General features: G+C 44.1%; 1 protein-coding gene and 1 non-coding gene across 4 annotated transcripts in view; both read left to right on the forward strand.

Moving 5' to 3' along the window:
- The window catches only part of LOC128941430 (ubiquitin-associated protein 2-like), a 189,180-nt gene that overhangs the window by 34,803 nt on the left and 141,346 nt on the right, over positions 1-13,031 (forward strand). For all 3 annotated transcript variants that reach the window (XM_054283193.1, XM_054283190.1, XM_054283192.1), the window contains exons 6-7: positions 3,426-3,480; positions 4,660-4,763. In XM_054283193.1, the coding sequence (XP_054139168.1) occupies positions 3,426-3,480; positions 4,660-4,763 (159 nt within the window). The remainder of the gene's footprint in view (positions 1-3,425; positions 3,481-4,659; positions 4,764-13,031) is intronic.
- On the forward strand, positions 9,427-9,497 carry TRNAK-CUU (transfer RNA lysine (anticodon CUU)). The gene has a single exon. It is a non-coding gene; the product is annotated as a tRNA-Lys (tRNA).

A 13,031-nucleotide genomic window follows, 5' to 3' on the forward strand; every position in this document is an offset into this window, starting at 1 on the left:
ATTTCTGCTTGACTGTTACTGTGATTTGCAGCTCCCAGTCAGTCTTGTAGTTGAGTTTGTAAAAAACGTTTGATCTCTCTTTTGTGCATCATTAGTAAATGGTGTTTAATACTGTATTGACAGCTGTAGGAAGTACAGTGTCCCCAAGTAAACTTTTCTAGCTGGTTCTACTCTTTTAAGAAAACCAACCAATATTTACTCGGCAGAAAGATAATCCAGAGTGCACTCACTTCTAAAGCTGCAACCCTGTAATGCCATGGATCAGCTTCCCAGATTGTGGATTTTAGGTGGGTGAAGGAGAGAAAAGCAGTAGAAGAGGTAGGCTGAGCAAAGAGGTTTAGAAGGCTGAGTTATCAGATGGGGACAGCAGGATCTGGGACACTGTTTATGACAGAGCAAAGAGCACGGCTCCATGTGCGGGCTCAGTGAAGAGGGATGGCAACTGCCAGGTTGCACTTGTTGCCCCTTTCCTAATCTCTGTCTCTTCTCTCCAGATGATTGTGAAAAGAGTGTCAAGAAGGGAAAATGGCCTAGTGTCAGACTTCATTCTTCTGTGTTCTTGTTGTTCTGCCTTGCTAGATGGAAATCTTTCCTCTTCAGGTTTATATGGTTGCCATCCTGTATAGAATAGGGGTAAACCCTTTAATGAAAATGTGGATAAAGCTATCCTGATAATTTGATATTTCTAAGAAGTCCTTGTGTTTGCATGGCAAGGTTTTGGTAGCAAGGGAAGGGGAGGACTACAGGGATGGCTTCTCCGAGAAGCTGCTGGAAGCTTCTCTTATGCCTGACAGAGCCAATGCCAGCTGGCTCCAAGACAGATCCACCACTGGCCAAGGCCGAACCAATCAGCGACAGTAGTAATGTATGTGATAACATATTAAAGGATGGGGAAAAAAATATTGCACAGAAGTAATTGCATCCAAGGAAGAGAGGAGTGACAATATGTGATAAACAGTGCTGGAGACTCCAAGGTCAGTGAAGGTGATGCAGGAGGTGCTCCAGGTGCCAGAGCTGAGATTCCCCTGCAGCTCATGGTGAAGACCTGCAGGATGTCTACCTGCAGTCCATAAAGGTCCACAGGAGAGCACAGACCCACCTGCAGCCTGTGGAAGACCCCACGCTGGAGCAGGTAGATGCCCAAAAGAAGGTTGGCACCCCATGGGAAGTCTGTGCTGGAGTAGGGTCCTGGCAGGACCTGTGGCCCCATGAAGAGAGAAGGCTACACTGGAGCAGGTTTGCTGGCAGGACTTGTGACCCTGTGAGGGACCCATGCTGGAGCAGCCTGTTCCTGAAGGACTGACCCTATGAAAGGGATCCACACTGGAGCAGTTCATGAAGAACTGCAGCTTGTGGGAAAGACTCACACTGGAGAAGTTCATGAAGGACTGTCTCCCATGGGAAGGACCTCATGCAGGAATAGGGAAAGGACTCCTTTACCTGAAGGGGAAGCAGTGACAGAAACATGTGATGAACTGTCTGTAACCTCCATTCCTCATCTCACTGCACTGTTGGGGGAGAGGGGATAGAAAATCAGGAATAAAGTTAAGCCTGAGAAGGAGGGGGTAGCGGGGGGAAGGTGTTTTTAAGATTTGTTTTACTTCTCATCATTATCTTACTCTGATTTTGATCATAAATTCAATTAATTTCTCCAAGTCAGGTTTGTTTAGTCTGTGATGGTAATTGGTGAGTGATATCTCTCCTGTCCATTTGTGGAGGGGAGTGTTAAGAGCAGCTTTGGTGGGCACCTGACCTCCTGCCAAGGTCCAACCACCACAGTATTTTAGCAGTCCAGAAATGTCTTTTAAAACATGGATAGTGAACTAGGGCAAGGAGGAGAACAAGTAGTGAGGGGAGGAAAAGGAAAGTCATTAAAATAGGAACTTTCTAAACTGAATTTGCCATGTCTTGCAGCTACTGTTTATTCAGTTTTGATGGTCCCCTCAAAATAAGGGGTAATTTTTATGCAAATTTGAAGCCTTTCATAGGTAATTCTGATGTTTGGACAACCGGTATATCAGTGACTTAGGATTATAACTTTTGTGTTCTGGTAAACTTGTAGTTGTTCAGTGACTTTTTATAACCACATAACTTTGTCATTAAAATAAACATCACTTTTTTCTCAGCAGCAACTCATGTAATACCAAATAATATACATAGTCTCCTGTCACAGACATTTCTTCATAAAAATCCTTTCTTTAGGATTTCTCCCCCTTCTGAGGAGCTGTGGCCTCAGCAACAAAATGTAAACAATGGTTATCTGCTGCTGTGGAATGTAACAGGTGGATCCGTGATCGGTCTTGGGTGAATGTTTGGATTTACTGACCACTCACGGCAGAGCTGGGTCTCACTCGGTGCTGAGACACAGCTCTTTGTTTATTCATTCCTTTTCTATTCTTAGCGTAGCTAGCATTCTGAGAACTTTTCCTTCTATTCCTATTAGTATAGTTATAATGTAATATATATCATAAAATAAATCAAGCCTTCTGAACACGAGGTCAAGATTCTCGTCTCTCTCTTCACCCTGAAAAACCCTTGCAAGCCCTGTAACAGTCTCCCTCAAATAAAAACCCAACAAACTGAAGGAGCCTCAGATACTGATGTTATAAAAAAGAAAAAAATTCCACCAAAACTATGTAGAAATATGCCACATGTAAGAAATAGTTTCTGACAGTTTGCATAGACATGTGCTTTATGGACGGTTAATAATACAAAAATTTTTGTGCTTTCTTGGCACTATGCAACATGCAAAAATAAAGCCATTCACTATATTACAAAGCTTGTAAACTGAGGTTGGTAACCAAAATTTGAGGCAACAAATATTTGTTGTTAAAATAGAAATTAATATTCTTGTGGGTGATAATAAGGAGGTTTGAGTAATTTGAATTGGATAATTATAATGTCAGTAGTTATGCTTAAAGGGGAAACAGAAGCAATGTGTTGGAACAGGTTGGTGAAAGCACAGGAGGGTAGGGATGGACTGAGTCAGAGAAGGAAGCAAATGGAATATTTAAACTTTCTTCTCACAGATAAGAAGTGATGGAATTTCTTGAGAGATCAAGGTATGCAGGGAGGCTGGAATTTTAAAGCATTTAGGCAAGAGGGAAAAATTAAATGAAATTTGAACAATGTCTAATGATTTGGCAATAGCAGTCTCATGGGATGATTCTTTAGTTAAAGTCTTTTTCTTGGCATTTGGAGCTACTTCACTAGATACAGAAAAGATAGCAAAGAATTGCAAGTCCTACTGAAACACAAAGTGTTATATGAACTGTGGCTTACTTGCATATGTTAGGGAAATTTGACAAGTAAATTACATTTAACCACAGTACTTTTTTTTCTTCAACTGTTATATTTTCTAATGTGACAGACTAGCAATTGGTGGCTACTCTGCTGTTGCTATTAAATGGTGTTTTCTCTCCTAGGGTTTGGACGTGGCAGAGGGAGAGGAGCAGGGAGGTTTTCAACCCAAGGCATGGGGTAAGAAACACACAGAGCACAGATTTTGGCAAGGATCAAACTCACTGGCAATATTAATTGACAGTGTTGCCACTGTGTGTCTTAATGTTGCTGTATGTTTGATAAACCTGTATAGATACAAAAATTCAAAATGTCTTAGATTATTAATGGATTATTTTTGTCTTAAACCAGTATTTCTACCTAGACACACCTATACAAACCTAATGTGAGTTTACTCAATGTTAATATCTCAAACTTGGGGAAACCATTTGTACCTATCAGTTGCAGCCATCAGTAGTGTCTTGGAGACTGAAAGTTTTGTGTGGTGCATATAGTGCTAGGTCAATTAAAAAAAAAATCTTTCAGTGTAATGTAGAACTTTCACGTTCTATATAAAACCCAAAAGACTAGTGATTCTAAACTTTCTCCTGTTTTTGAGGTTTCATGCTTTAGCTGTTTGGACGTACATTGACCCCAAAACAAAATCAAAAGAAGTTACTCAGCAGCTCTAAAGTTTGTTCTCAGTTTTTGTGGAATAACTTGCTTTATGAAATGTAGCCTCCACTACTTTCACTCAGTGTTTGCCTTTAATGACATTTCATGTAGCATCATTGATGTCATGATGAACAGATGATTGTCTACTTTTCTGATAATTCTTCTTGTTCATACTTTTAGATGATAAACTGAAAAGAGGTTTTTCTTTCACCTTTTAGCTTTATCCGTGTGTTTTGGCATTGGTGTCAAGAGTGCATTCTGAAGTAGTCTTACTGATGGTCTGACTCCTGTCCTGCACAGGTCTGGTGCTCTTAAAGGACATGATACTGATTTCTCATCAGTAAACCACCTTCTGAGAAACTATCACCTCAGAGAGGCATATCATTATGCATATAAACTAATGCTTTATAAGACTGAGGGAGTAGGTATGCTGTTAACTGCTATTTCAGGAATTGTTGGTTTGGTTCAGTTTCTCTACAGTAATTTTTTTCAGTCTCTTCACTTTTTTTTTTTCTCCCCTTCTTTTCTCCCTCTTTTATCTGTGTCTGCTCATAGAGGAAACATTTTTGAAACTGAAACTATCAAGACAGATTATGTGGAAATCAAGAAGTTAAACCTAATGCAACCTCAGATAAAAATGATGACATCTATGTTCATTGAATGACCCATGTGTTCTCTTCCATTTTTAAACTTTTAAAACTCTAGGACATTTAATCCTGCAGACTATATGGAGTCTTCTGCCACTGATGGCTTTGGGACAAGATCAGAGATTTGGGAGACTGGTCAGAATGATGCAGATGATGGAACTGGTAAGATGCTTCAAGAAGTGGAAGGATTGAAATTAAGACCTGTAGCAAATTGCAGTTGAAATAACCATTCTGTTAGTGTTCAGTTAACTTCTGAAAATGTGATTATATTTCACATGACACAGATATTAGTTCTTTTTCATAGCTTAATTGCTACTAATGTGCAGAGCTCATGCTGTAGCCTGACTGTTAGAATGAAGGGAAGGCAATTTGCAACTTTTTTGGTTTAATGCTAACAAACCCTTGAGAGACAAAGGGATTTGAAGAGTTATTGGAAGAGTCTTGTATGTGAAGACCTGTGTTAAAGGAGAAACCAATGCCTGAGCATTCTCACCATTGCAGGAGTCACACACATACCACCTGAGACTTTAACTGCTTAGACCAGAGTCCCTTCATAGTAGGCAGCTCCAGTGAACCAGTGGGTGCCCCTTTCAACTCCTTGCTAACACACATTCACTCTCAGGCATGCTTCCTCCTTCTTCAGGCTTGACCCTAGGTTTCCCAGAGCAGAGTCTCAGGCATCTGATTTTATAAAAATAATTAAGAGTGATACAGCAGCAGGTCAACTCAATCTGGATGCTTCTGGAGAGGGACCCCAAACAAAGAAAACCCTAGACTTTTATGCCCTCGTAGTTATGCACACGTTCTTCACCCATTCATCACATACCGATGACGCTGTTGAGTCAGGGATGGGAAGAAAAGGCTCCAGTCTTCAGAAAGTGAATCAGAAGGCTTTAATGAAAAATAGTGCATCTTTTTATAATGCGACTTGCTAAGGTGAGACTTGATTGGTCTCAAAGTAAAAATCTCTCACACTATTGGTGAACTATGAATAGCACACTCTGGAGAACCATATCTATAAACAACAGTTATAGAAAGAGAGATAATTGTTTTAATTCATTCTCTGAGCTTTCTCACAGCTTCCCACAGCTTCCCAGGAAAATCCTGGGAGAACTATGTCTCTGTTCAGAGGATATGTGATTACCACATACCTTCACACACCGCTTGGTCCAATGGTGATTTTTGGTCTGGGCTCTTATAACCCTTTATTGTATTCTTTCTCTGTGTCCACAGACAGACCACTAACTGTTCTTATCTTGTCAAGTCGCAACTTCTGCTGATGGCTGTAGCCTTTTTATCTTCTGGTTTGTACTTCTTGTGCAGTAGCTTAGTTGACAGAGCGTGGAAAACTGAAAAGTCTTTGATTTAGAGTAAACACTATATACCAACAACTAAAACATCAGTGTGTTATCAACATTATTCTCATACTGAATCCAAAACACAGCACTGTACCAGCTACTGAGAAGAAAATTAAGTCTATTCTAGTCAAGAGCATACCTAGGTGAATTTTTTTGCATGTCACATTAACTGTCCTGGTTTAGGGCAAATTTGTTAAAGAATCTCCAAAGGGGGCCCCTCCAGAAAGCAAAACCCACACGGCCCCTCCCCCCAACCAGTTTGGGAAAAAATTCCTTGGAGAGAAGTGGAAAGAACCTGTTTATTTCAGGCACAGCACCCCCCAGCACACAAAATGAACAATACCAGCTGACACCGCTCTGAGAAAGGTGACAAAATCAGAAAGTCTCTTTCGGGGGTGGTTGCTCTGTTCTCAGTCCCTCCAGCGCTGGGGCAGCTGCTGCAGCCAAACCTTCAGTGTTCCCGGGTCCCAGTCCGGAACAGGTTCAAGATGGTCACAGGAACAGGAGAAGAGAAACAGTTCAGGAATGGATGTGGACTGTTTAGCTAGAACTAGCTAATAAGCAGAAGTAAAAGCGAGAGCAGAAAAGCAAGCAAGCAAGCAAGCAAGCAAGGCAGCAAGCTGAAAGCAAGAAGTGAAAAACAGCCCTATGTACTTACTGCCTGTCTCTATGTCCCTGATAAGAGAAACCCAAACAAAACTTCCACTCTTCAGAGCCAGTCTTAAAGGCACAGAACAGATGAATGGGGATACAAGCATCATAACGTCACCCCAGGACATTCCACCCCTTATCCCCATATCATCAACATACTACCACATATCATGCATTATTCATACAAAATTTCCATCTGTTTCCCCAAAATTACAAGCAATACCCATCATGCCTTCATCACATCCCCACACTGGACCACTGAATCCAGGCCCTATATTACAGAGCTGCAGGATTCCCCCTTTTCACTTTAGTCACTTAAAGCTCCATCTATCACTTGCTCAGACTTTTGACACTTACACATTTCCTTCTCCATCTTCCACTTGCCCAGACCTTCAACTCTTACACATTTCCTTCTATCTCATGTCTGTATGGTTTAATGTACAGACAATGGCAGTAACATCCAATGAACAGTGATATTGCATATCCTTCTTATCCCACAATCAGATCTCCCTGAGGTACACATCGTGTTGTTCCATCTCTTTGCATTATCCACCACGTGCAACCTGGTCCCTGAGCAAAGACAACCCCACGAATGGGTTTGTCTGTACTCGAGGCAGAATTAATCCACACAGTCTTCCCTAACAAACCTCTGATATGTACCACTGGGACTTTGTCTCCTTCTATTACATTCAGGGACTCAGACTGGGCAGGACCTGCTCGGTTGGTGGAACCTCGTGTGTTAACTAACCAGGTGGCCTTTGTTAAATGCTGCTCCCAATTCTTGAAAGATCCCCCACCCAAAGCTTTCAACTGGGTTTTTAGTAGTCCATTGTACCTCTCCACTTTTCCTGCAGCTGGTGCATCGTAGGGGATATGGTACACCCACTCAATGCCATGTTCCCTAGCCCAGGAGTTGATAAGGCTGTTCTTGAAATGAGTCCCGTTGTCTGACTCGATCCTCTCAGGGGTGCCATGTCTCCACAGAACTTGCTTTTCAAGGCCCAGGATGGTGTTCCGGGCAGTAGCATGAGACACAGGGTAGGTTTCCAACCATCCAGTGGTGGCTTCCACCATGGTCAGCACATAGCGCTTGCCCTGGCGTGTCTAGGGCAGTGTGATGTAGTCAATCTGCCAGGCCTCCCCATACTTGTACTTGGACCACCGCCCACCGTACCACAGGGGCTTCACTCGTTTGGCCTGCTTGATGGCAGCACACGTCTCACAGTCATGGATAACCTGAGAAATACTGTCCATGGTTAAATCCACCCCTCGGTCTCGTGCCCATTTATAGGTGGCATCTCTGCCCTGGTGGCCTGAGGCATCATGGGCCCATCTAGCTAGGAATAACTCTCCCTTACATTCCCAATCTAGGTCTATTTTGGACACCCCTATCTTTGCAGCTTGGCCTACCTGCTCATTGTTCTGGTGCTCCTCATTGGCCCTACTCTTGGGTACATGGGCATCTACATGGCGGACTTTCACAGGTAGCCTCCCTACCCTGGTAGCAATGTCTTTCCACTCATCAGTAGCCCAAATTGGTTTCCCTCTACGTTGCCAGTTAGCCTTTTTCCACCTCTCCAGCCATCCCCACAGAGCATTGGCTACCAGCCATGAGTCAGTGTAGAGGTAGAGCTTTGGCCACTTCTCTCTCTCAGCAATGTCCAGGGCCAGTTGAACAGCTTTGAGTTCAGCCAGTTGGCTTGATCCACCTTCTCCTTCAGTAGCTTGTGCAACCTGTCGTGTGGGGCTCCATACGGCTGCTTTCCACTTCCGGTTCATCCCTACAATGCAACAGGAACCGTCAGTGAAAAGAGCGTAGCGTGTTTCCTCTGGGGGCAGTTGGTTATAGGGAGGAGCCTCTTCAGCACGTGTCACTGGTTCTTGTTCCTCTTCATCTGTGACACCAAAATTCTCACCTTCGGGCCAATTTGTAATGACCTCCAAAATCCCAGGGCGATTCAGTTTACCTATACGGGCGCGCTGAGTGATGAGAGCGATCCACTTGCTCCATGTAGCACTGGTGGCATGGTGAGTGGAAGGAACCTTGCCTTTGAACATCCACCCCAGCACCGGTAGTCGGGGTGCCAGGAGGAGTTGTGCTTCAGTGCCTATTACCTCCAAGGCAGCCTGGACTCCTTCATAGGCAGCCAGGATTTCCTTCTCTGTGGGAGTATAGTTGGCTTCAGACCCTCTGTAGCTTCGACTCCAAAATCCCAGTGGTCGACCCCGAGTCTCCTCAGGCACCTTCTGCCAAAGGCTCCAGGACAAGCCATGGTTCCTGGCTGCAGAGTAGAGCATGTTCTTTACCTCTGGTCCTGTCCTGACCGGGCCAAGGGCTACTGCATGGGCAATCTCCTGCTTGATCTGGACAAAGGCTTGCTGCTGCTCAGGGCCCCACTGGAAATTGTTCTTCTTGCGGGTGACCAGGTAAAGAGGGCTCACGATCTGACTGTACTCAGGAATATGCATCCTCCAAAAACCTGTTGCACCCAAGAAAGCTTGTGTCTCTTTCTTATTGGTGGGTGGAGACATTGCTGTGATCTTGTTGATGACATCTGTAGGAATCTGACGCCGTCCATCTTGCCACTTCACTCTCAGGAATTGAATCTCACGAGCTGGTCCCTTTACTTTGCTCTTTTTAATGGTGAAACCAGCTCCCAGGAGGATCTGGATGATTTCCTTCCCTTTCTCAAACACTTCCGCAGCTGTGTTCCCCCACACAATGATGTCATCAATATACTTCAGATGTTCTGGAGCCTCTCCCCTTTCTAGTGCAGTCTGGATCAGTCCATGGCAGATGGTGGGGCTGTGCTTCCACCCCTAGCTCAGTCGGTAGAGCATGAGACTCTTAATCTCAGGGTCGTGGGTTCGAGCCCCACTTTGGGCGCCAATATTTTGTCCTGGTTTAGGGCAAATTTTTTAAAGAATCTCCAAAGGGGGCCCCTCCAGAAAGAAAAACCCACACGGCCCCTCCGCCCAACCGGTTCGGGAAAAAATTCCTTGGAGAGAGGTGGAAAGAACCTGTTTATTTCAGGCACAGCACCCCCCAGCACACAAAATGAACAATACCAGCTGACACCGCTCTGAGAAAGATGACAAAATCAGAAAGTCTCTTTCGGGGGTGGTTGCTCTGTTCTCAGTCCCTCCGGCGCTGGGGCAGCTGCTGCAGCCAAACCTTCAGTGTTCCCGGGTCCCAGTCCGGAGCAGGTTCGAGATGGTCACAGGAACAGGAGAGGAGAAACAGTCCAGGAATGGATGTGGACTGTTTAGCTAGAACTAGCTAATAAGCAGAAGCAAAAGCGAGAGCAGAAAAGCAAGCAAGCAAGCAAGCAAGGCAGCAAGCTGAAAGCAAGAAGTGAAAAACAGCCCTATGTACTTACTGCCTGTCTCTGTGTCCCTGATAAGAGAAACCCAAACAAAACTTCCACTCTTCAGAGCCAGTCTTAAAGGCACAGAACAGATGAATGGGGATACAAGCATCATAACGTTACCCCGGGACATTAACATATATTCTATTTACTTGAAATTCCATGTCCAACCATACACAACAACTGGAATTGACTGTTAAACAACAGTTAGTATCATCGGAACAATGAACTTTCTTCTTGCTGATTATCTCTATCAAAGTTAGATTTTGAGCTGTATACAATTTGCAAAAAGAGAGCTCTTTCATTGGGTTTTCCAAGGTTTGGTCACCCATCCTGTAAAAGTCTATGTCACATACCTCCCCTTTAGTCTTGTTAACTTTATACCACAGTGGGTCATCCATTGACTTTATACTTAGCCATGCAGTTGTGGTCCTCTGGATTAACAACACCAAGAGTAGTGAGATGCTCCACTTCATGTCTTTGGTATATAGATTCTTTCCAATGCAGATATTTGTTAGCTGGTTGGTTATTCATTGCTCATTTGACATGAGAATGGTGTATCCAATTTTCTTTTCATAAAACTTTAAAAGTAAAATTAGAACACATTAAGACAGTATATGGCCTCTCCCATTTGGGTTCTAATTTGGATTTTTGTGAAAACACCTTAATTAACACTTCCATCTCCAGGTTGTATATTAGGTACTTGTATTTCAGGTGGTGAGGACTGACACAATTGAACATACTTCCTTTTTTCCTCAAACCCCTTTTGCATATATATAACATTCTAGTTCTAGTACTTTGGAACTTGTGACAAAATTAAAATGTCAATGACCAGATGGAAAGAATGGGTCTCTACCTGGGAATGGATGAAGAGCCAAACAAGAGTTTATGGGTCAGGATTAAAGGGAGAGGAGGGACAGGTGGCATTATAGTGGAGGTCTGCTACAGACCACCCAACCAGGAAGACCAAACTGATAAGGCCCTCTACAGACAGGTAGAAGTGGCTTCAAGTTCCCAAGCCCTGGTCTCATGAGGAGTGACTTCTACCACCCCAGTATCTGCTGGAAGGACAACACCACAGCAGGGTACAAGCAATCCAAGAGTTAACAGGAATGTGTTGATGACAACTTCCTTCTCCAAGTGATAGAGGAGCCAACAAGGAGAGGTGCTGCTGTGTTGGACCTTGTTCTCACCAACAAGAAGGGGCTGGTGGGGAATGTTAAGGTCAAGGGCAGCCTGGGCTGTAGTGACCATGAAATGGTGGAGTTCGAGAACTTTAGAGCAGCAGCAAGGAGGATGCACAACAAGCTCACTGCCCTGGACTTCAGGAGAGCAGACTTTGGTCTCTTTGGAGATCTGCTTGGTAGAGTCTCATGGGATAAAGCCCTGTAAAGGAAGTCCAAGAGAACTGGTTGCTGTTCAAGGATCACCTCCTCTAAGCTCACGAGCAATGCATCCTAATGAAGAGGGAATCAAGCAAAAATGTTAGGAGGGCTGCATGGATTAACAAGGAGCTGCTGGACAAGCTTAAACACAAAAGGGAAACCTACATGGGTGGAAGCAGGGACATATAGCCTGGGAGGAATATAGATTTTCTGAGCAGCCAGGAATCAGGTTAGGAAAGCTAAAGCTCCAACAGAACTAAACCTGTCCAGGGATGCCAAGGGCAACAAGAAAAGCTTCTGTGGGTAATTTGGTGATAAAAGGAAGACTAGGAAAAATATGGACCCTCTCCCAAAGGACAGGGGAGACCTGATTATCCAGGTCATGGAGAAGGCTGAGGTACTCAACAAAGTTTTTTGCCTCAGTCTTCACCAGCAGGTGTTCCAGCCACATCACCCTAGTTGCAGAAGGCAAAGGCAGGGAGTGGGAAAATGAGGAACTGCCTGCTAGAGGAGAAGATCAAGTTTGAGACCATTTAAGGAACCTGGAGGTGCACAGGTTCATGTGCACTGGAAAAGGGGAAATATAACCCCCATTTTTAAAAAGGGAAATAAAGAAGAGCCAGGAACCTACAGGCCTGTCAGTCTCACCTCAGTGCCTGGCAAGATCATGGACCAGATCCTCCCAGAAACTATGGTAAGGCATAAGGAAAATAAGGAGGTGATTGGTGACAGCCAACATAGCTTCACTAAGGGTGAATCGTGCCTGACAAATTTAGTGGCCTTCTATGACAGGGTTTACAGATGTGGTGGATGAGAGAAGCGTGACTGACATCATCTACCTGGACTTGTGCAAAGCATTTGACACTGTCCCACACAACATCATTGTCTCTAAACTGGAGAGATGAATTTGGTGGGTGCACCATGCGGTGCATAAGGAGTTGGCTGGATGGTTGCAAAGAGTTGCAGTTAAGGGCTCCATGTCCAAGTGGAGACTAGTGATGAGTGGTGTTCCTCAGGGATTGGTGTTGGGACCAGTGCTGTTTAACATCTTTGTCAGTGATATGGACGGGGGGATTGAGTGCACCCTCAGCAAGTTTCCTGAAGGGATCAAGCTGTGTGGTGCGGTCGACATGCTGGAAGGAAGGGATGCCATCCAGAGTGACCTTGACAGGTGGGCCTGTGCAAACTTCATGTAGTTCAACAAGTCCAAGTGCGAGGTCCTGCACTTGGGTCAGGGAAATCCCAAGCAGAAATACACGGTGGGTGGAGAATGAACTGAGAGCATCCCTAGGGAATTGGTAGATGAAAAAATGAGTAGCTGTTATAGTCCCAGTTTGGATTATTTGCTGCCCAGGGGTTTCTGTCACCTCTTGCCTGTTGAGCCAATTCAGCATTCTTATTATTTATGTTATCTTTTATCAGGTTGGAATAATTTTCTCAGCAACACCTCAGTATCTCCCTAGCTTGGATTGTATCCAGTGCATATATTGGAAAATAGTTGAGTACATTTCTCAGCATCATTCCTTAGTCTTGGCATTTTACTTCCCACATAAAGCCAAGTCACCAGGATTCCAAGGTGGTTTAGTAAATATTTGCAATACAGGTGGTGCTCCAACCACAGCCCTCTGTTGCATGGCAGCAGGATTAGGCAAGACACTAGAAAGTATA

Source organism: Melozone crissalis, unplaced genomic scaffold (genome assembly GCF_028551555.1).
Source record: "Melozone crissalis strain CALT ecotype California unplaced genomic scaffold, PUWL_Pcris_2 ptg000035l_1, whole genome shotgun sequence".
In the NCBI taxonomy this organism is placed as follows: Eukaryota; Metazoa; Chordata; class Aves; order Passeriformes; family Passerellidae; genus Melozone; species Melozone crissalis.